An 18,673-nucleotide genomic window follows, 5' to 3' on the forward strand; every position below is an offset into this window, starting at 1 on the left:
TTATGGTGATATACAATAGCAGCAACTGATAAATTTATACACTTTGTCTTCATACACAATTATGATGAACAGATCAAAAAAAAAAAAAAAAGGCTTTTATAGTGTCAACAATCTAAGTGTAAATCTTGCTTCTTGCACGCTCTGCTCCTCGTCAGCAATGACATCACCCGAAGGCGCTTCTCCTTCCAGCTTCTCCATCGGGTGGCGCAGAGCCTTGCTCAAAAGAGCCTCGTGCTCGACGAAAACATTAGCAAGTCCTACATTACCGTCTTCAATCATTTTGTACTGAACGCGAACGTCGTCAGTAGCATTCAAACCGGCCTTTTTCCTTAGTCGCTGCACGCGGTTGATGATCTCACGAGCCAAACCCTCGGTCTTAAGCTCAGGATAGATATTGGTGTCCAGAATGATGAGAACATCTTGGTCAGTGTTTGTGTCCTGGCCATGGGCAACATTCTCAGAGTTGAGACCACGGATGACAGTCAGATCACCCTTGACGAGCCCTATACCGTCAACAGTAATCTTTCCAGTCTCAACAAATCCTTGGACTTCTTCAGAAGTCAGTTTGGGAAGTGCATTCTTCACCCGAACAATATCGCGCTTAAGCTTTTTACCAAGAGTCGGCCAGTCAGCCTCACAGCGGTACTCAACGCCGTACTTCTCCTCCTCTGAAGTCAAAATCAAATCTCGGATGTTCAGTTCTTCGATAATATACTGCTGCAATCCGCGGATATCCTCAAGATACTGAGGATCATGATGAATAACGACAAGCGTCTTAAGAGGAATTTTGAGACCAATAGTCTTTTTCTCTCGAAGAGTACGAGTGAGCTCAATAACCTTCTGCATACGGCCAACCGCACGCTCAGTGGCTTCATCTGCTAGATCAGCTCGAGCATTGGGGTACGACAAAAAATGAACCGAACGCGAATCCTCAGGAAGAAGATCTTTAGGGATATAAGGGCGCAGTCGCTGATAAATGTTCTCAGTCAAAAAAGGAGTGAATGGAGCCATAGTTAAAACCAAGGTATACAAGACCTCAAACAAAGTATTCAAGGCTACCACGGTATCTTCAACTCCTGATTCTCCCTTTAGACGCTTGCGGTTGAAGCGAATGTACCAGTTAGTCATGTCATCGATAAGTGAAAGCAGACGTGGCACAACAGTATAGAGTCTATATTCGGCCATTTCAGCATGCACAAATTCAATAAGAGTCTGTAGGGAAGCCAGGATCCACTTATCCATAACGTTATCGCTACCAAGACTTGGATCGTACATGAACTCACGGCCTTCGTTCTTCTGTAGCAGCGCAACGTGTCCTTCCCAAAATTTATATGAATTCCACCACGGAAGCAAGACTTTCGAAACCACTTCCTTCACACCTTCTTCCTTAAAACGCAGTGTTTCAGCACGGATAACGGGAGAATTGATCAAGTACAGCCGCAAGGCATCAGATCCGTACTGATCAATAACGAGCTCAGGGCTTGGATAATTCTTCAATCGCTTAGACATCTTCTTACCATCACTAGCTAACACTATTCCTGTTACAATGCAGTTCTTAAACGGCGCAGTATTGAACAGGTGGGTGCCCAAAACAACTAAAGTATAGAACCAGCCTCGGGTCTGGTCAAGACCCTCAGAAATAAAATCGGCAGGGTACCTTGCATGAAACTGATCCTTCTTCTCAAAAGGATAGTGGCCGCTAGCATAAGGCATACTTCCAGACTCAAACCAACAGTCAAAGACTTCCTCAACACGACGAAGAACTCCTTTGCCCTTCTTCGAGGGGATAGTTATGTGATCGATGCTATCTCGGTGCAAATCAGTCAGAGGGCCGCAACCAGAGAGCTCTTCTAGCTGTTTAACTGATGAGATAACGACGATTTCCTCGTAGTCATCAGACACCCAAAGAGGAATGGGGGTACCCCAGTATCTATTACGTGAAATATTCCAGTCACGCGCATTAGCGATCCAGTTAGCAAAACGCTTCTCCTTGATGGCAGACGGAACCCAGCGAGTCTTTGCGATATTATCGAGCATGTTTGGGATAATCTCTTTAATGCGAACAAACCATGCGGGAACTGCTCGGTAAATAAGAGGAGTATCAGACCGCCAACAAAACGGATAGGAGTGATTGATCTGTCCATCTACAATAAGAAGACCCTTGTCCTTCAGGTGTTTAATGATCTTACGATCCGCACCCTTTACATACTGTCCAGCAAATTCCTTGACAGCATTAGTAAAGTTACCGTTATCATCAACAGGGTTGGGAGGAGGGCGACGATCACTGATGATACCATGGTCCATGGCAACGTTGAAATCGTCCTCACCATATGCGGGAGCCTGATGAACAAGACCGGTACCACTGTCAGCAGAAACATAGTCTGCGGTGACAACACGGAAGGCAACATCTTTATACTCCTCATAAAAGTAATCAAAAAGCGGCTCGTACTCCCATCCCTTCATGTCGCTGCCCTTGATGCGCTGCACAATAGTGAATTTGGCCTTTTTGGGATTTTTGTACAAGGTGGTTATTAAGGATTCAAGAAGAATATAGTACTTATCTTCCTTCTCATCGTGGATCTTAACGTATTCAAACGACGGGTTAGCGGCCACGGCCAAATTGGAAGGGAGAGTCCAGGGAGTAGTAGTCCACGCAAGAAGAGCGGTTTTGTGCTCAGGGTCGTTCTTCAAGTAGAATGCAACGACAACAGCAGGGTCCAAGACATCTTTGTAATTTTGCTGTGCCTCAAAATTGGATAGAGGAGTGGTGCATCCAGTAGAGTACGGCATTACGCGGAATCCACGATAAACGGAGTCCTTTTCGTATAACTGCGAAAACACCCACCATACGGACTCCATGAAAGTAGGATTAAGAGTTTTATAATCATTATCAAAATCGATCCAGCGACCAAGTCTGTCAATTGTCGAACGCCATTCGTCAGCATAACGCATAACAATGGCACGACACTCAGCGTTGTATTTTGCAATACCCATTTTCATGACGTCTTCCTTGCCGGTAATTCCAAGCTTCTTGTCGATTTCATGTTCGACCGGAAGTCCATGAGTATCCCAGCCAAAACGGCGCTCGACATGATGACCAGTCATGTGCGCATAACGAGGAATAATGTCTTTGACGGTGGAAGCTAGAATGTGACCGTAATGGGGCGTACCTAGGTGTATGTTAGTAATTGTCGCAGACAGCAGAGAAATATATGCAAGTAAATTTGAGCGTTGACAACTCTTAAAATAATAAATCAAAATAGACGATTGAGATAAAATAGCAGTCCAATTGCAAAAAAAGAAATATCATACCCGTGGCAAAAGGTGGACCATCGTAGAACGAGAATGGCTTACGACCCTCAGACAGTTTGAGACTGGTCTGGAAAGCATCCCATTCCTTCCAGAGACCAAGGATTCTTTCTTCTTCCTTTGAAAAATTCATGTGAGAGCTTCAGAATATATCTTTGCCGGCCAGAAGTAACAGAGGAAAGGGAAACAATATATAGGGAGATAGACTAATTTTTTTTTGACTCATTTCTACGACGGACTTGAGCCGCGTAGAAATACGTGTCCAAGATAACGTTTTCTTGAGCGCCGGTGATGTTCAACACTTACCTCAGAGCAAACAAGCCTCACAATCATTTTCTGCAGTTCCACTGTTCCATAGTTTGAGTGTCTTCGATTTCAGACAGCTGAATTATCATGAGTGAAGCTTCTCGAGGAGCCGATGGATTGTCACCACAGGCAATACCTCAACAGCAAAACATGCAGCCACTAGTTATTCGCCGTCGGGCGCGAGCGCTTTCTTATCCATTCATCCCGATAGATCTTTATCAGTCGACATACTCCTATGCCTCTTCTTCGTCAATTCATTCATATTTCCATTCTAACGGAGCGTCGCCTGTTGTTGCCGACTCAGCGTCTTCGATAAACTCCTTTGGAAGCGGAAATCCTCACATGCGATACCCGAGTGCAAACAGTGGCCTAATAGGATCAGTATTCGACGGCAACAGAGATTCATTATCTGATGCTGAGAATCAGAGTTATAGCGGTGACGATACTAGTTCGATTTCATCATATGCGGGCTCAGATGCTGACAGTGAAGAAGACGATGAAGAGGAAGAAGTTGCAACTCCGAGTGAAGAGGGTAGTGACGATGATGCAGATGAAGAAAATTTCGACTCCACTTCTTACGTCTCTGACAAGATTTTACAAGCTTTTGATGCTATATTACTGGATCGAGCCGTTGTAGTTCAGGCTCAGAGTTCCGGACTGTTGAATTCAAAATCTCGAGAGCTGCAACAAATGCAGGAACTTTCTACCAAACGGATTTACGAGACGAGGGCGTCATTTGTGGAAGGATTGCGTACTCTTCGTGATATACAAAAAGATTTAAAATGGGTACAACGGCATGTTGATACGTTGAAGAAAAAGGCATCCTCAAAGTACCGCGACGAGTATGCAAAAGCTCGAGAGCTTATCCCGGAGATAATCGAAAGGGAAGATGACTAAACGTCATTATGTTTCGTTGCACCAAACGCAATCCTTGCATTGCTCTTATTGACTGTATATTATTTACTCTTGTAGTTACTGATTTTTTATTAATAGTTGGTGTTTGGTTTTTAGGGTCATGGTATATGATGGATCGTTTGTTTTTGTAAATAATCTTGTATTGCATTGTGTATGGGGCTATTATTAAAATCAGTTTGCTAGTTTGAAAATTTGAATGCCGCGATGGTTGTCACTTCTAAGATGTTTCCAAAGACGATGATTCATATCCGGAGTCTTTATCCTCATCGCTATTCTCTGGTTCTGATAGAGAGGTAGAGTTCTTTTCCGGAGCGATTTGTTGGCGAATATGCTCGTATAATTCTGAAATCAGTGCGTATTGATCAGAAGAAAATGATGGTTTACGAAGGATGTCCACAAATCTGTGCATATCTAATTGTCCAATAATATCCATTTCCATATAGGGATAAATTATGCGGGTCTCTCTCCTGAAAAGTGGTAGTGTGTAGCGTCTTTTCAGAAACGAAAGCACATTACGCCGCCGATTCTGATTCTTCCGAGACAGATGAATATAATCAATTATTGCTGCCGTTGTAGACTCACTCTGACAGTATGGAGCGAGTGAAGATTTCATGATACCAATGGGTAACAAGCAAGGGACAGCAAAGCTTAAGAGCCAAATATAAATTTGAACAACTTTATGATTAGCTCAAGTCAAAGGTATGTACCTTCAAAGTCTGAAAGTTTGAAAAAAAGACTGAAAGACCGTGATTCATAAACTGAATTTAAAGGACAATGTCTCTAGGGAGACAACTTGTTTCTTTTGGATTACTCTGAAGGACAGCGCGCGGCAGATGCCAGTCAGTATCAAAATTCGTCGCGCGCACAAGGCTGTATCGAACAGCACAGTATGAATTTGACAGTAGTCTTTTCAATTGTATGTACAAACATTGCCCTCGTTTTTATCTATTCAAATTTACATATCCATATTTACCTCTATTGCAATTTCATCATTGGCAGTCAGCGGTTCTCTCAGGCATGATGGGTTTGCGCCTGCACTCTTGGCTCCATTATTTTCGTGAACTGTAAATGCACGTATCGTGTCATTCTCAATTTCTTCAAATAGAGGCTCTATAGCGCCTAATTGTCCCTCGGAATGTTGCAATAAAAGTGACTCTTCTGTGCGCTGAGATTCATATGCGTCTGCGCTAGTGGCTAGAATTTCAGCGTCCTCTTGCGCCTTCTGTCCTAAATCCTGCTCTATAATATCTGGTTGTAAAAACGGTAGCTCCAGTCTCTCTTCCAGCTCTTTCCAGGGGTTCGACAGAGCACTCCGAAGGTCGAATATTATGTCTTGCTCATCCCGATGGTTTCGCTGCCCGTTTGCTTGATTTGTATTGTCTCCGTATCGTGGCCGCTAAGATAAATGTCAACGCACGCCTCTATTGGTTCAAAAGGAAGATTAAATCACCTTGAAATCCGAAAAATTGCGATTACTGCTACCATAGCTCTGATACCCCCCGCTTTGATTGCCAGGGCCGTTGTTTGGCCGTGATCTATAGTTGGTGCTGCCCTGGCCGCGCGCATATCCCCCACTACGTCCCCTCCTTCCCCCTCTGCCTCTGTCAGGTCTAGATCCGCGTTCTTGCTGATAGCTCATGATTCTTTCAGCGTTGTGTGGTTGTATAGCGAGCGCTAATGCTTGACCGCGGCTTGTTGGGCTGAAAACGTTCACTAACTTAATCACGTGCGGTAAGCCGAGGATTTCGGAGCTTGCGCGCAGTGTGTTGCGGTATGATAGAATAGGGCCGAATACAGTGTATTCGGTAATATTTATAGCATAACTTGTCCAGTCTGATAATTTATTACGACTATGAGCCCATTTTTTGGCGCTGAGCAACCGGCCGGAGTTCGGAACCTGAGTTGACTATTACGGGTGGGCGGCCATTCGCGGGTGATGGGAACAAGCGCCGCGCGGGGCTGCGGGGCACTCCGCCTCGGTTCCCGGGTACTAGTTTTTTATACTTAGCTTGTTCCATCTTCCTACTCTTCATCTACTCTTCACCGAACCTACTACTTGCCTCTGTATCTATACCACTAATACTTATGTCAGACAACGCTGAGATTGCAGACGCGGTGAAGCAAGTTGCTGCAGACGCTCAGCAACAGTCTTCCGCCTTCATGGGCCAGGTGAAATCTTTTGCCAGCGGAGGCGTCGGAGGCATCTGTGCAGTCCTTGTTGGTATGTGCAGTAATTTATTGTCTAAACTTGTGATAGTTCATGAGATGTAGTTTTAATCTAACGGTTTGTATCTATAGGACATCCATTTGATCTCATAAAAGTCCGGTATGTGCAGATCAGCGAGAATATCATCATGTTTGTATTGTCTAACTATGATCTACATTAGGCTCCAAACTGCCGATAAGGGCGTTTACTCAGGAGCTTTTGATGCTCTGAAGAAGACAGTGGCTAGAGATGGTGCTTTAGTATGTGTTGTAACTATTTTACGAAAACAGATGTTACTAACTGAAACATTGTTAGGGTGTCTATCGTGGTGTATCTCCTCCTCTCCTCGGTGTTACGCCAATGTTTGCCATTTCTTTCTGGGGCTACGACTTGGGGAAACGGATAGTCAGCACGGCTTCAACCGTTGCTCCTGATGGGCAACTATCGATTGCACAAATCTCAGCCGCGGGATTCTTCTCCGCAGTGCCTACGACTCTTGTTGCCGCCCCGTTTGAAAGAATAAAGGTCTTGCTCCAGCTGGAAGGACAGTCTGATGTAAAGAAGTACTCTGGTCCGGTGGATGTAGTTCGAAAGATTTACAAAGAAGGAGGAATCAGATCGTTAATGCGTGGATCTGTAGCCACTCTAGCTAGAGATGGTCCAGGATCAGCCATCTACTTTGCGACTTACGAGTACCTGAAGGAGAGGCTTACACCAGCTGGTCAGAGTCTATCACTTGCAGCTATTAGTTTTGCTGGAGGTATGTCGGGAGTGGCCATGTGGGTCGCCGTATACCCTATCGACACCATCAAGTCGCAACTTCAGTCATCGAGCACTCATACCAACATCAGCAAAGTCACAAAATCAATTTATGCCAGTGGAGGGCTGAAAGCATTTTTCCCTGGTATTGGTCCTGCGCTAATGCGCTCGTTTCCTGCGAACGCTGCTACTTTTGTAGGTGTTGAGCTGGCAACTAAGTTCATGGATAGATATATATGATTAGGAGAACAGAAGTTAGGGCTCTATTATTATTTGGAATTGTCATATGCTTTTTATTTTGCGATAGTATGCTAGAAGATTTGTTTTACGTTGTTCGCACTTGATATGTAAGATCAGAGCTTATGACTTGATGACTCCACTGACAGTAATTTGCGAAGGGGAGATAAGCATAAAACAAATAATACACTGATATTTTTTTCCGGCTCCGAAATGATAATATTATTTTTTTGACTTTAGATTGTGTGCTACGAATAATTTCTCATTATATGACTGTAATTATTATTTTGTCGACAGCCAACATCGCAGGAATTCGAACTTTCTTCCATCTAATCAGCATAAAAAATATATTAAATCAACTAATATAAATTTTGAGATACAACAGGAGTATCCTTTTGTGCTGAATAAATAGTTTATTTTGCCCGTATCTAGTATGTAAGTCCAGAAACAAAAGAGTACTAATTCTAATTGTCCGACTTCCAAGTTGTTATCGCACTTTAAGCTTTGGCCCTAAATCCCAAGTTGCCCAAGCCCCTCTCGCACACAAGCATCTCTGTAATAGATTCTTTCTGGTTCAAAACCTGTATCTAGTCTATCAAGTGGTGATTCTCTCTTCTTACAAGAAAAACCATTTAATCAATTTCTCGTTTAGACTGTCTTGGTAAAAAGATAGCCTTTATCTGTTTTTCAAAATGGCTCTATTTTTCAAGTCTCCACTTGACATCGAAATCCGTCTTGATGGCGAGGACAAGCGGAAACATGTCGACGTGCGTCTAGATAAGCGACGGAAAGAAAAAATGCCGTTATTCATCGACGGTGAGACGGTAAAAGGTTCCGTAGTTATACGGCCCAAGGATGGTCGCAGACTTGAACACATTGGGATTAAAGTCCAGTTTATCGGCACTATCGGTGAGTCAGCTCTTGTTCATTTCACGTTAGGATTGAGGAATGCTAAATAAATTTCAGAAATGTTTTCGGACAAAGCAAATACCTACGACTTTCTAACTCTGGGACAAGAACTCGCCGCTCCTGGTGAATTACAGCATCCAGAGACCTACCAATTTGAATTCCGTAACGTCGAAAAACAGTTCGAGAGTTACAATGGTGTCAATGTTCGCTTGCGCTATTTTGTTCGTGTAACAGTTGGTCGCAGAATGGCTGATGTTATTCGTGAGAAGGACTTATGGGTTCACTCTTACAACATTCCTCCCGACACTGTCAGCACTATCAAGATGGATGTCGGTATTGAAGATTGCTTACATATTGAGTTTGAATACTCCAAATCCCGCTACCATTTAAAAGATGTCATAGTTGGAAGAATTTACTTCTTGCTAGTCCGCCTTAAAATCAAGCACATGGAATTGTCAATTATCCGACGCGAGACAACAGGTGCACCGCCAAACCAGTACAACGAGAGTGAAACGCTGGTTAGATTTGAAATCATGGATGGAGCACCTGTTCGTGGCGAGACTATTCCAATCAGACTGTTTTTGGGAGGCTTTGACTTAACGCCAACATACCGTGATGTCAACAAAAAGTTCTCTACTCGCACTTTCTTGTCGCTAGTTCTTATTGATGAGGACTCTCGCAGATATTTTAAGCAGAGCGAGATCATTTTATATAGGCAACCTTAGTTGTATCGATAAGTTTTTTTAGAAGTAAGTTGGTCTGCGTTTTGAGATAATATTGGGTGTGTGGATAGGAGGAATTTTGCTGTAATTTTGTCGTAATTTTGGTTTTATCTTTGTGCTGAGTCAGTATATAATAAGTATCTCGTCGAATTCAAATGCTAAAAGGTCTCAATTAAATGTTAAGTATTTAAAGTTGCAAGTAGTGCTGTAAAACGAGCTTTTATAGTATGCAATTAACAAATGCTAGAAAATTAAGACCTGCAATATACAACCACATCTCCCCGACGCCGCCAGTCTTCATGAAAATGACTGTTAAAAAATCGTGCACACTCCAAGTACGCTTCAGACCCTTCCAATGCTTCATCTATCTGCTCCTGCAATGCACCGAAAAAAATCAAGTGACTTGGCCAAGACATGGGATATAAACCTTTAGCTTTAACATCAATCTGTGAGATGGGAGGAAATTTTGTTTTGATAAATTTTACGGGATCCTCGTAAAATATATCAGATTCATCTTTGTACAATGAGATATTGACATTTCCGCGGGGGGGCTCGCATGTAAGAAACGAGGCGTCTATATCGCGGCGACGGATGTGACTCATCCACGGTGTTGAATGGCATGGCATCAAGAATCGTACACTGGTGACCGACGGGTTCTCTCTCAAATACTGTGTAACATCCACGACACCTCGCTGATGGATCATTGTCACATAAATAGCGAATGGAATATGAATAACTGCCACCAAAGTTATTGCAATCATTTTCAGTCGCGGTCGAGATGGAAAGTCTATGGAATCGATAGAAACAGCCGAAAAGATATGAAAAACTGGCAGCAGGGGAAATATGAATCGCATCTCTTTATGAGCGACAAGACTATACACAAAAATCACAAAAATGCACATTTGTGCTAGTAGTGTTGATCGGCACAGGTATAAACCATGCAAACCAACAGGGAGAAAAAGAATTAACAACTGAGGTAATCCTTCAATCAGATAATACAGCTTCCTGTTGACTCCATAGAACGAAGAAAGAGATTCAGCTACGTTAAACTTTAGAAAGTTCCAAAGTGGGAAGACTGGTGCACCGTAAAAGTACTCGTCAATCTTTGCGTTAAGACCCAAGATAGAAGTGCTAGCAATACGTCAGCAACTATGACCAAAAAAGTGAGAGAACATGGCATATTTACCCAACAAGACCCGCGATGCAAAGTAGACGGAAAGAAGGGTTTCGGATTATAAGTGCCCCTCCAAGATATATCCATAATAATACATTTGTGGGTCGAAGAATGCAGGCAAAGGCGGCCAGAATCAGCGAAAAATAATAATGTCTATAATTGCAGCGATTAGCAGCTGCGAAAATATGCAAAGCAATAGTTTAATACGCACTTCATGTTGATGGGTTTCATCGAAGTATTCCGCGCAATTCTCTCGAGCGGCCAGAAGTTTAAAGCACATACACAAACTGTAGTCTCTAGCGAATTTGAAAAAGTCCTAATTGACACGAAAAAATTGAAAACTGACAAAATGCTGCAGAACAGAGCAATGCGTGCGACACGCACCCCGTATAATCTGTTCGCTAGCTTGTATGTTGCATAGTCTGTCAGAGCTGCAAATATTGCTTGTAGTATTTTGGGACCATAAATCTATTATCAATTAGCTCAGTCGAAATATTGAGATTGCAAAACCTATAATAGAGCACTTACAGCACCAACGTCGCCCAAGTTGAACGCTTCAGATATCCAATAGACACCCGCGAATATCAGAGGATGAGCAAAACTTCGCAACGCGCTTCTCCACTCCCACGTGAGATAGCCATAATGATATACCGCCAAATGCGCAGGTTCTAAACTTTGCCAGAATTCGTCAGGCTGAAAGTATGTTGTAGTGATCAAGGCGTTCAAAATCCGGAACGACAGGATGGTGCCGAAGAGAGGAAAGGGGGAAAACATGACTTGTATTACTGATCTGGAGAAGTACAGCAAACCAAACTAGCAAATATAAGTCTTTTCAAGTATCATACACCTAATAAAGCTTTAGAGAGCGCTTGAGACATTTTCCATGTGATCACAACCAAAACTTCAGTTGTTCAAGCGTTGTTCATGAGTCCATTGAAGACTCGCTACACATGACTAAGACATAGGGTTAGGGTCGGTGTTATGTTTATAATCCCATATATTGTATTACGTGGTATGTTATGTAAGTTGGCGTAAGATTTGGAAACCATAAATTCTTATCTGGATATCCGCCCATATCCCCGCCCGCCTCGGGTCGTGGGGGTGATAAAGAGGCTCCGTTAACGAAGTGTCACCGCACTCTAGAATTCTTCTTGCCTCCGACAACAGACGTTTGCTTGCCAACATGTCTGGTGAAATTCGTCTTTTTGAGACGGACGATATCGACCAGGAAATCCTTTCTCCTTCGACTACTGTGAACAACGGCTCGGTATATGAACGCGAAGCTGCGGGGTTCCTAGGTACTCCTCATGACAACTCAGCTCATCCTGCTCCTAGAGAGGTATACAATTGGAGGCCCTATGTACTTGCACTATCTGCATCAATGGGTTCTGCTATGTTTGGTTATGATGCAGCTTTTATTGGAGGCACAATAGCATTACCGTCCTTCTCTCGACGTTTTGGGTTAGATGATGTTAGCGGTAATGCTTTAGCCGGTATCGAAGCCAGGATCGTCAGCACATTCCAGGTTGGCTGCTTCTTCGGCTCAATATTTGTATACTACTTTAATGAATTTCATGGTCGGCGAAAAACTCTTATGTTGGCTGGTCTGTTATTTGACTGTGGAGCGTTTCTGCAGCTGATTTCGAGCGGAAATCTTCATTATATATATCTGGGGCGAGCTCTTACGGGTAAGCATTTGCTCTGCTAGATAGACAACAACGATAATTAACTCAGGAATGCAGGTCTTGCCGTAGGATCTTCATCTTTTGTGATCCCTGTTTATATATCTGAATGCGCCCCTCCAGCAATTAGGGGACGTCTCGTTGGTATATTCGAAATTATCCTGCAGTCGTTCATGGTTGTAGGATTCTGGGTGAACTACGGTACAAACGAGCATGTAAGCCCAATGTCAGATTCTCAATGGCGTATACCCGTCGGTTTACAATTACTGCCCGGTTCATTATTGGTCCTTTGCATGCTCTTCCAACCAGAGTCTCCGCGTTGGCTAATTCGAGCCGGAAGGACCTCACAAGCTCGTCAAGTTCTAAGCTATATTCGAAATCTCCCTGCAGAGCATGAGTATGTGGTCTGGGAAGTTAATTCCGTTCTTCAGCAGCTCGAACATGAGAGCGAAAGTGGAGTAGATGGAGGTCTTCGTGAAACGTTCCGGATGATTGTGCAGCCTGGCAAACGTAATCGGCTGATTATTGGCTGCAGTTTGATGATAATACAAAATTTATCGGGCACCAATGCTTTGAACTACTACTCCACGACCATTTTCCGATCAATCGGGTTCTCTGGTACGAGCGTTGGCCTCTTGGCTACAGGTGTCTACGGCATTATAAAGTGCCTTACCACCTTTTTCTTTACGTTTTATGTAATTGAACGTGTCGGGAGACGAAATTCTCTTATTTATGGAGGTATAGGTACAGCGATCGCTATGTTTTATCTTGGATTCTACGGAGCGCTTTCAGGCTCCTTTAATGGTGTAGCTGAGCTAAATCTTTCGGCATATGGCGCGATTTTCATGGTCTACTTTTTTGCAGTCACCTTCACTCTGTCTTGGAGTGGTATACCATGGATTTTTGCTGCGGAAGTCTTTCCGGCTGCTATAAGATCAGTGTGCGTATCGATGACTACTAGTTCTCAATGGCTAGGTCAGTTTATGATCGTATACTCAACGCCTTATATGATGGCAAATATCAAATATGTCACCTTTCTCTTGTTTGGGATATATATGGTATTCGGTGTTGTATTTGCATGGCTTTGGGTTCCTGAGACTAAAGGCATGTCGCTTGAAGAAATGGATATTATGTTTGAGCTTGAAACCACGAACGGATTACAGATGCGCGAAGAAACTGAAGCTATTATTGCTCAGCAGAGAGTAGTTCTATCAATGTCTGACACCGATTTCGGCGGAGCAATAAAACTTGGGGATGAGTTTCCTTCGTAAAATACTGAATTTATGAGGAGATTATTCATTTCGAAATACATCCGGAGTTTCGTGAATATCACAGTATTTTTTTTTTGTTTCGATGTGGAGGAAATAAATATATTCAGCTTATAAATTACTACTAGTTGATGATGTATATCGGCGTTAACACTATCTTAGATTATTTAAACTCGGATCGTTCAATGGTAAATGAGCAGAATATTTTCAGCTTGCGTTAAGAGAACAGCTTGGTTCATCAGCGTGTGTAGAACCGACGGCTTCTGGCATGGCTACTTATCACCAAGCTCGTGCATCGCCGCAGCCTAGCGTTAAATTCAAGCTACAATACAATATGCGAAACTCCTCCTGCGTGTTCTATTTTCCCAGATCATAAGACATTTATAAAAACCTCAATCAATTCTTGCTGTCGTTTTCATCTAAATTATTGTGTTAGGAACGCATCATTAATTGAGCTCAAAATAAATTTATCGTACTAGATTTTTCCTCTGATTTTTGCAAAGTATATTTAAGAAATGAAAGAAAGTAAAAAGTTGCTCCGACAACAACCAGGACCTTTGCTATTGGAATGAAAAACGATATGTAGAAGCTGACCTAGAACGTTTAAATTAGTCGCTACTCTTAATCTCTGATAACATAGGAGTGCTGGCGACTACATACCAATGGCGACCTTGGTCTCTCAGGCTTGTGAGATCCAGATCCGGAGGCAACTTTTGGTATTTGGCTGGCGTCATCTTTTATTGAGGTTGATTCTGTGGTGTATAGTTTGAGATTTCGAAACGAAAGTGTAGCTTGCCGATGTACATCTGATCGTAGAGAAGTTGGTATTAAAAAATGGGCGTACCCAGGTCTGATATAGACTTTCGAGAGTGTACTGCTATGCAATTGAACTAAACGCATTGCTTCTGGTACATGTGAGCATACGACGATACTGTAGCAATGTTTTTATTCGACCCAGAGAGAAACCAGAAGTCAATGCGCTTGTACTTTGGCCTTCGGATTAGGGTAATTGGTGTAGCAACAAAATATCAGTGCGTCTTTGACAAATGCGATATTGTGCTTTAGGTGGACAACATCTTTGTGTATTTTGTTCCGCTTGATTGATTCAGCATCGTCTGATTAATTGTTTTCTTTGAATTACTAGCTACTATTTCTGATAAATTGTACTGCGCCTGTCTCATGCTCTTTATCGCCAGTGTTATTTATTATCGCTTCATTTACAACTGAATGCTTCTCACTCAGCAGGAATCAATACTGATATCAAATAAGTCTGACAAATAGTTATCATGACCGCGAATACGGATTATTCTACACCTCACAACGGATGGGTCCCGATAAATTTGTCGTCTCCTCTGATATACTGCATGAGATGTTTCGTTAACTTATCCAGCCACTCCGGCTGTTTCTATGTAATTGATTGCGGACATGTGTTTTGCGATGAACATATAGACGTTTCCAATATTGCTAATGGTAAATATATAAAGAGGTATTAATTAGAATTTTTGATCTCACTATTTCTAGTTGCGACCCAAAATTTGCCGTTGAATCACGCATGTCCACATTGCAAAGCCGCCAATGTTTTGGTATACCGTATTGATAAAAAGGTAAGTATCCGTGGTATTGTACTGTGATCTTGGCCTGCCCAATTAATATATGATATATGCATAGAATACTCATCTTCCACCCGAATTAGCTATTCACTTTGACGACTTTATTCTTGCGTTATCTCGATCCTTTGAATCCATCAAGGTCACAAGGTGAAATCTAAGCACTCTTCCGTCTCATCATAATTAACTTTAGCGTACAGTACAATTATGGATCTCTTATCTATCTGCTCAGGCATTATCAAAATTCCTCAACTCTTTCTGAACTTGCCAAAAAAGTCAAATACCAGCAAGACACAATCGCAAAGATGATACCCGCACTTGAGAAGAGTGCCTACCTGGAATCGTTTGTTTCGTTCTAATTATCACAATTGGATATTCATCTGGGACTGACTTTAGATTTTCTAGTAAAGTTTTGCAACTGGAATCTGAAAATAATGAGTTGAGAAAGAATATCAATCGTTTGACAAGCTCCAAAGATTCTCCCCGACATTTGAATGACAGCCATACTCCTTCGCAGCAATCTGCCATCTCGCCGCGTTTAAATAAAATGTCTAATTTTGGCACCGCCCCACGTCACTTGTCCTCTTCTCAACCAAAACAATCGAGAGTCAGTCAAACTATTCACGATCCTCGCACTTCACCAATACCAAATATTGAAAGATTTGGGCATCAAGAACCATATAATGTGCTAGCCGTTTCACCTTCCTCTAACTCAAAGCTTCATACAGACACAAATGACAGTGCGAGAAATAGAGCTAATCCTGAGGCTTATTTGCATCCGGCTATGCCATCTTTTCAAAGCGCCAATTCTCCCGATGTTTCAAATACTGTTAGAAGCCCGTCCAGAGCCATGTTTGGAAGAGAGAATGTTGTGCGACCGACTCCTGTGTATGCTGCTAACGCCCCAAAAAATGGATCAACGAGCAGGGTGCAATCTCCGTTTTTCCGGCCTGCTTCTACATCTACATCTACATCCCGAATTCGCAACTCATCCTTCCAGGAGTCTAACAGATTACATGATAGCAGTAGGATCACATATGGATCTCAGATTACTCACTCGGGAACCTATCCGGAAATTATCAAGCCTACGATGACACCAAATGGACGAAACTTTGCGAGTTCTCGTGATCAAAATCCTTACTTCAAAGCAATCAAGCGTCCAGCAACAAGTCTTGACCATAGTCAACGGTCTCGCGGACTAAATCTCAGAAGAGAGATGACTCGTACTCCAAGGATATCATCAGACTATTCTACTCTGGATATAAATGGGGGTGCGAGTATTGAGTCAATGTATACCAATACTTCACAAACAACATCCCACAGTGAACCTCCCAGTCACGGCATACAAAGTGGGGGTGTTTCACGATTGCCATCTGTTAACTCTGCCATCACCGGAATTCAAAATCTTCGACGTATTCCTTTTAATCGGGCGTAATCGCCTTGATTATTTATTTATTTTTCTGTCTGCTATTTCTTCATTCTTGCTTCAATATATATACATCATCAGATATAATATCTACATATCTATCTAAAAGCCAGTCCTAAATCAGACTTTATAAAGACGTAGATCGAGGCCTTGACGGATAATGTCTAGGAGGTCGAGAAGCTGCCTGTGCAGCTCTCTCTCGGTCTAAATGGAATATGTTGTCGAAAACTCGACTGTCTCTCCTCTCTGTCTTGTTGTATGTTTCACTTTTCATAGAAGCATGAATGACATGGCCGTCGAATGTTCGTACAAATATACCTGGGAAAAAAGCTCGTAATTTCTCTGTAGCTTTTACGTACTCGCCAACTACTTTGGGTGGATTGGGCAGTAGTTCTTTTATTTCAGTCGATACATCGCGGATGCCGTCAATATGTACCCGTCTAGTCAGCAATTCTCCATCCCGCTTTCGGCGAGATACGATATTAGTCCATAAAGGAGTTCCGAAGGCTCTAGCTTGGCGCTCAATATCAACTAATGGAGAATTATCCCAGCGGATCTGTCGTTTTTTATTATCGACCTTTGGTGCGTGAGAAAATTGTTGCTCGAATGCTGATTTGGACGTCGACTCAAATAAAGGAAGTAAAAACTCTGCAGGATTTAATATACTAGCTCCAGAAGACTGAGCAATTAGATCTGCACTTTTTGAGATTTTGGTAATAGCTTTTGCTAATAAGTCTGCGCCAATCGGCGCCAGCTTTACTAAGAGGGAATCAAAACTTTCATTCTGCTCTAGTTTTATTAATTCGGACTGCATCAAAATATGCCCTTTGTCAAAATGCTCTAGATCAAGAGTTTGTAATGTGACACCGGTAAAAGGATCGCGCTCCCATATGGTCCACTGCATCGGCGCCGGACCACTATGCCTATATACTCATTAGATTTGCTCTATTATGAAACAGCATCAATTAGAATCACGATTTTTTCTTACCGTGGAAGAAGTGAAGGATGAAGATTCACTCCGCCATAGGCCATGGATTTCAGAAAAGAAGCGGGAATGAGTTTGCCAAAAGAAACAGCCACGGCAATATCATAGCGTTTGGAAGATATATCCTAATCTTGCGTTAAGACATAACCTGATAAACACAAAAATATCACCGATACCTTAAAATCGTGCCGAGTTTCGGCTACATGAAGATCGAGATTTAATGAGCGTGCTACTTCTGCAATGGGTACTATAACTCAAAGTCAACGACCGAATAAAGAGTAGAGACCAAAGTTATCTCACCTTCTTTGATTGATCCCGCTTGCTTCCATTTTCTCGTAGCAACATCCAGCCTATTTATTATTCCAGGCTCTTTTGATTTTAAGTTCTCGAGACGCTTCAAGCTGGCTATACTGTATTCGTCGGATCCGAAAAATATTATGTTCAGAGGTTTTCGATATGTTGATGAGAAAGAGAACTGACGCTGGAATTGCCTTGAAGCTTGAAGATACGGAATCTTTGCAAAATAGCGTTTAAATGATTCCCACTTTGGCGCTAAAGTCATTATATTATGGCCCTTTTTGATACAACATGCATAGAATTGTTGAAAGTATTGTGTTTAAAATGTTCGTGACCCTTATTTATGGAATATAAATGAGATTTGAGTTAATTGCCGCAGCAGTCGCGGCTATGAATATTGACTATTACTACTACGAAGATGCGTTCTTGGGTGGTTTTATCTCACAGAAATTATAATAAGACGGAAAATAGTCTATTTACTGTAACGCTAAGGTCTATTCGAGCTTTGCTACACATACAAAGCATATATAAATATTTCAAAAGGACCAAATTTCTGCTACCGAGGCTTGCTCTAACCCTGACAGCAGTTTCTACTACCAATGGCACTCTCACTGGTACTTTCCACAATCCCGTTATAACAGCTACTGGGCGCGTAGCGTAATTATTCTTTCCGCAGGAAGACGTACACGCGACGCGTCATGCCGCATTGGTCATCATCGGAGGTTACTGGCGGCCCGAGTCTGGCAAATCATAATACTGGGAACGTGTTTACATGCGGCGCTTATGCGAATCAAAGCGAGAATCCGTATTATCTGATGCAGAATAGATAGATTATGACGGTCAGCACTCGCTCGCACTCGTCAGCCCATTA

The 18,673-nt window shown here is 42.4% G+C and overlaps 10 protein-coding genes across 10 annotated transcripts; 5 read left to right on the forward strand and 5 right to left on the reverse strand.

Moving 5' to 3' along the window:
- Positions 1 to 96: 96 nt before the first annotated feature.
- V2V93DRAFT_383073 (tRNA synthetases class I-domain-containing protein) lies at positions 97 to 3,442 on the reverse strand (the record flags this gene model as incomplete). The annotated part of the gene is made up of 2 exons (XM_066912181.1): positions 97 to 3,170; positions 3,313 to 3,442. The coding sequence occupies 2 exons, from the start codon at positions 3,440 to 3,442 to the stop codon at positions 97 to 99; spliced, it is 3,204 nt and encodes a 1,067-aa protein (XP_066762966.1).
- A 100-nt stretch (positions 3,443 to 3,542) lies between these two features.
- On the forward strand, positions 3,543 to 4,903 carry V2V93DRAFT_138811 (uncharacterized protein). The gene has a single exon (XM_066906831.1). The coding sequence runs from the start codon at positions 3,703 to 3,705 to the stop codon at positions 4,510 to 4,512; it is 810 nt and encodes a 269-aa protein (XP_066762967.1). The 5' UTR covers positions 3,543 to 3,702; the 3' UTR covers positions 4,513 to 4,903.
- Positions 4,904 to 5,485: 582 nt separating this feature from the next.
- Positions 5,486 to 6,169, reverse strand: V2V93DRAFT_361565 (uncharacterized protein; the record flags this gene model as incomplete). Its single annotated transcript, XM_066908164.1, has 2 exons — positions 5,486 to 5,926; positions 5,981 to 6,169. The coding sequence occupies 2 exons, from the start codon at positions 6,167 to 6,169 to the stop codon at positions 5,486 to 5,488; spliced, it is 630 nt and encodes a 209-aa protein (XP_066762968.1).
- Positions 6,170 to 6,546: 377 nt separating this feature from the next.
- On the forward strand, positions 6,547 to 8,051 carry V2V93DRAFT_376629 (mitochondrial carrier domain-containing protein). Its single transcript, XM_066911800.1, has 4 exons — positions 6,547 to 6,751; positions 6,829 to 6,856; positions 6,918 to 6,996; positions 7,052 to 8,051. The coding sequence occupies exons 1-4, from the start codon at positions 6,616 to 6,618 to the stop codon at positions 7,733 to 7,735; spliced, it is 927 nt and encodes a 308-aa protein (XP_066762969.1). The 5' UTR covers positions 6,547 to 6,615; the 3' UTR covers positions 7,736 to 8,051.
- A 115-nt stretch (positions 8,052 to 8,166) lies between these two features.
- On the forward strand, positions 8,167 to 9,610 carry V2V93DRAFT_340707 (vacuolar protein sorting-associated protein 26-domain-containing protein). The gene is made up of 2 exons (XM_066907796.1): positions 8,167 to 8,641; positions 8,699 to 9,610. Exons 1-2 carry the CDS (start codon positions 8,425 to 8,427, stop codon positions 9,364 to 9,366), a joined length of 885 nt encoding a protein of 294 aa, XP_066762970.1. The 5' UTR covers positions 8,167 to 8,424; the 3' UTR covers positions 9,367 to 9,610.
- On the reverse strand, positions 9,517 to 11,450 carry V2V93DRAFT_376631 (Alg9-like mannosyltransferase family-domain-containing protein). Its single transcript, XM_066911801.1, has 4 exons — positions 11,066 to 11,450; positions 10,749 to 11,005; positions 10,550 to 10,690; positions 9,517 to 10,494 (listed from the first exon to the last, which is right to left on the reverse strand). The coding sequence occupies exons 1-4, from the start codon at positions 11,309 to 11,311 to the stop codon at positions 9,615 to 9,617; spliced, it is 1,524 nt and encodes a 507-aa protein (XP_066762971.1). The 5' UTR covers positions 11,312 to 11,450; the 3' UTR covers positions 9,517 to 9,614.
- Positions 11,451 to 11,621: 171 nt separating this feature from the next.
- Positions 11,622 to 13,809, forward strand: V2V93DRAFT_389092 (MFS quinate transporter QutD). The gene is made up of 2 exons (XM_066912347.1): positions 11,622 to 12,225; positions 12,280 to 13,809. Exons 1-2 carry the CDS (start codon positions 11,721 to 11,723, stop codon positions 13,488 to 13,490), a joined length of 1,716 nt encoding a protein of 571 aa, XP_066762972.1. The 5' UTR covers positions 11,622 to 11,720; the 3' UTR covers positions 13,491 to 13,809.
- On the reverse strand, positions 13,569 to 14,536 carry V2V93DRAFT_389093 (uncharacterized protein). The gene is made up of 3 exons (XM_066912348.1): positions 14,148 to 14,536; positions 13,964 to 14,081; positions 13,569 to 13,906 (listed from the first exon to the last, which is right to left on the reverse strand). Exons 1-3 carry the CDS (start codon positions 14,385 to 14,387, stop codon positions 13,884 to 13,886), a joined length of 381 nt encoding a protein of 126 aa, XP_066762973.1. The 5' UTR covers positions 14,388 to 14,536; the 3' UTR covers positions 13,569 to 13,883.
- Positions 14,475 to 16,600, forward strand: V2V93DRAFT_376640 (uncharacterized protein). Its single transcript, XM_066911802.1, has 5 exons — positions 14,475 to 14,957; positions 15,009 to 15,091; positions 15,156 to 15,236; positions 15,295 to 15,437; positions 15,500 to 16,600. The coding sequence occupies exons 1-5, from the start codon at positions 14,774 to 14,776 to the stop codon at positions 16,527 to 16,529; spliced, it is 1,521 nt and encodes a 506-aa protein (XP_066762974.1). The 5' UTR covers positions 14,475 to 14,773; the 3' UTR covers positions 16,530 to 16,600.
- V2V93DRAFT_376644 (formyl transferase) lies at positions 16,390 to 18,178 on the reverse strand. The gene is made up of 4 exons (XM_066911803.1): positions 17,806 to 18,178; positions 17,682 to 17,752; positions 17,509 to 17,630; positions 16,390 to 17,443 (listed from the first exon to the last, which is right to left on the reverse strand). The coding sequence occupies exons 1-4, from the start codon at positions 18,065 to 18,067 to the stop codon at positions 16,648 to 16,650; spliced, it is 1,251 nt and encodes a 416-aa protein (XP_066762975.1). The 5' UTR covers positions 18,068 to 18,178; the 3' UTR covers positions 16,390 to 16,647.
- Between the last annotated feature and the right edge of the window lie 495 nt (positions 18,179 to 18,673).

Source organism: Kockiozyma suomiensis (assembly GCF_038497685.1).
Source record: "Kockiozyma suomiensis strain NRRL Y-17356 unplaced genomic scaffold V2V93scaffold_21, whole genome shotgun sequence".
Classification (NCBI taxonomy): Eukaryota; Fungi; Ascomycota; class Lipomycetes; order Lipomycetales; family Lipomycetaceae; genus Kockiozyma; species Kockiozyma suomiensis.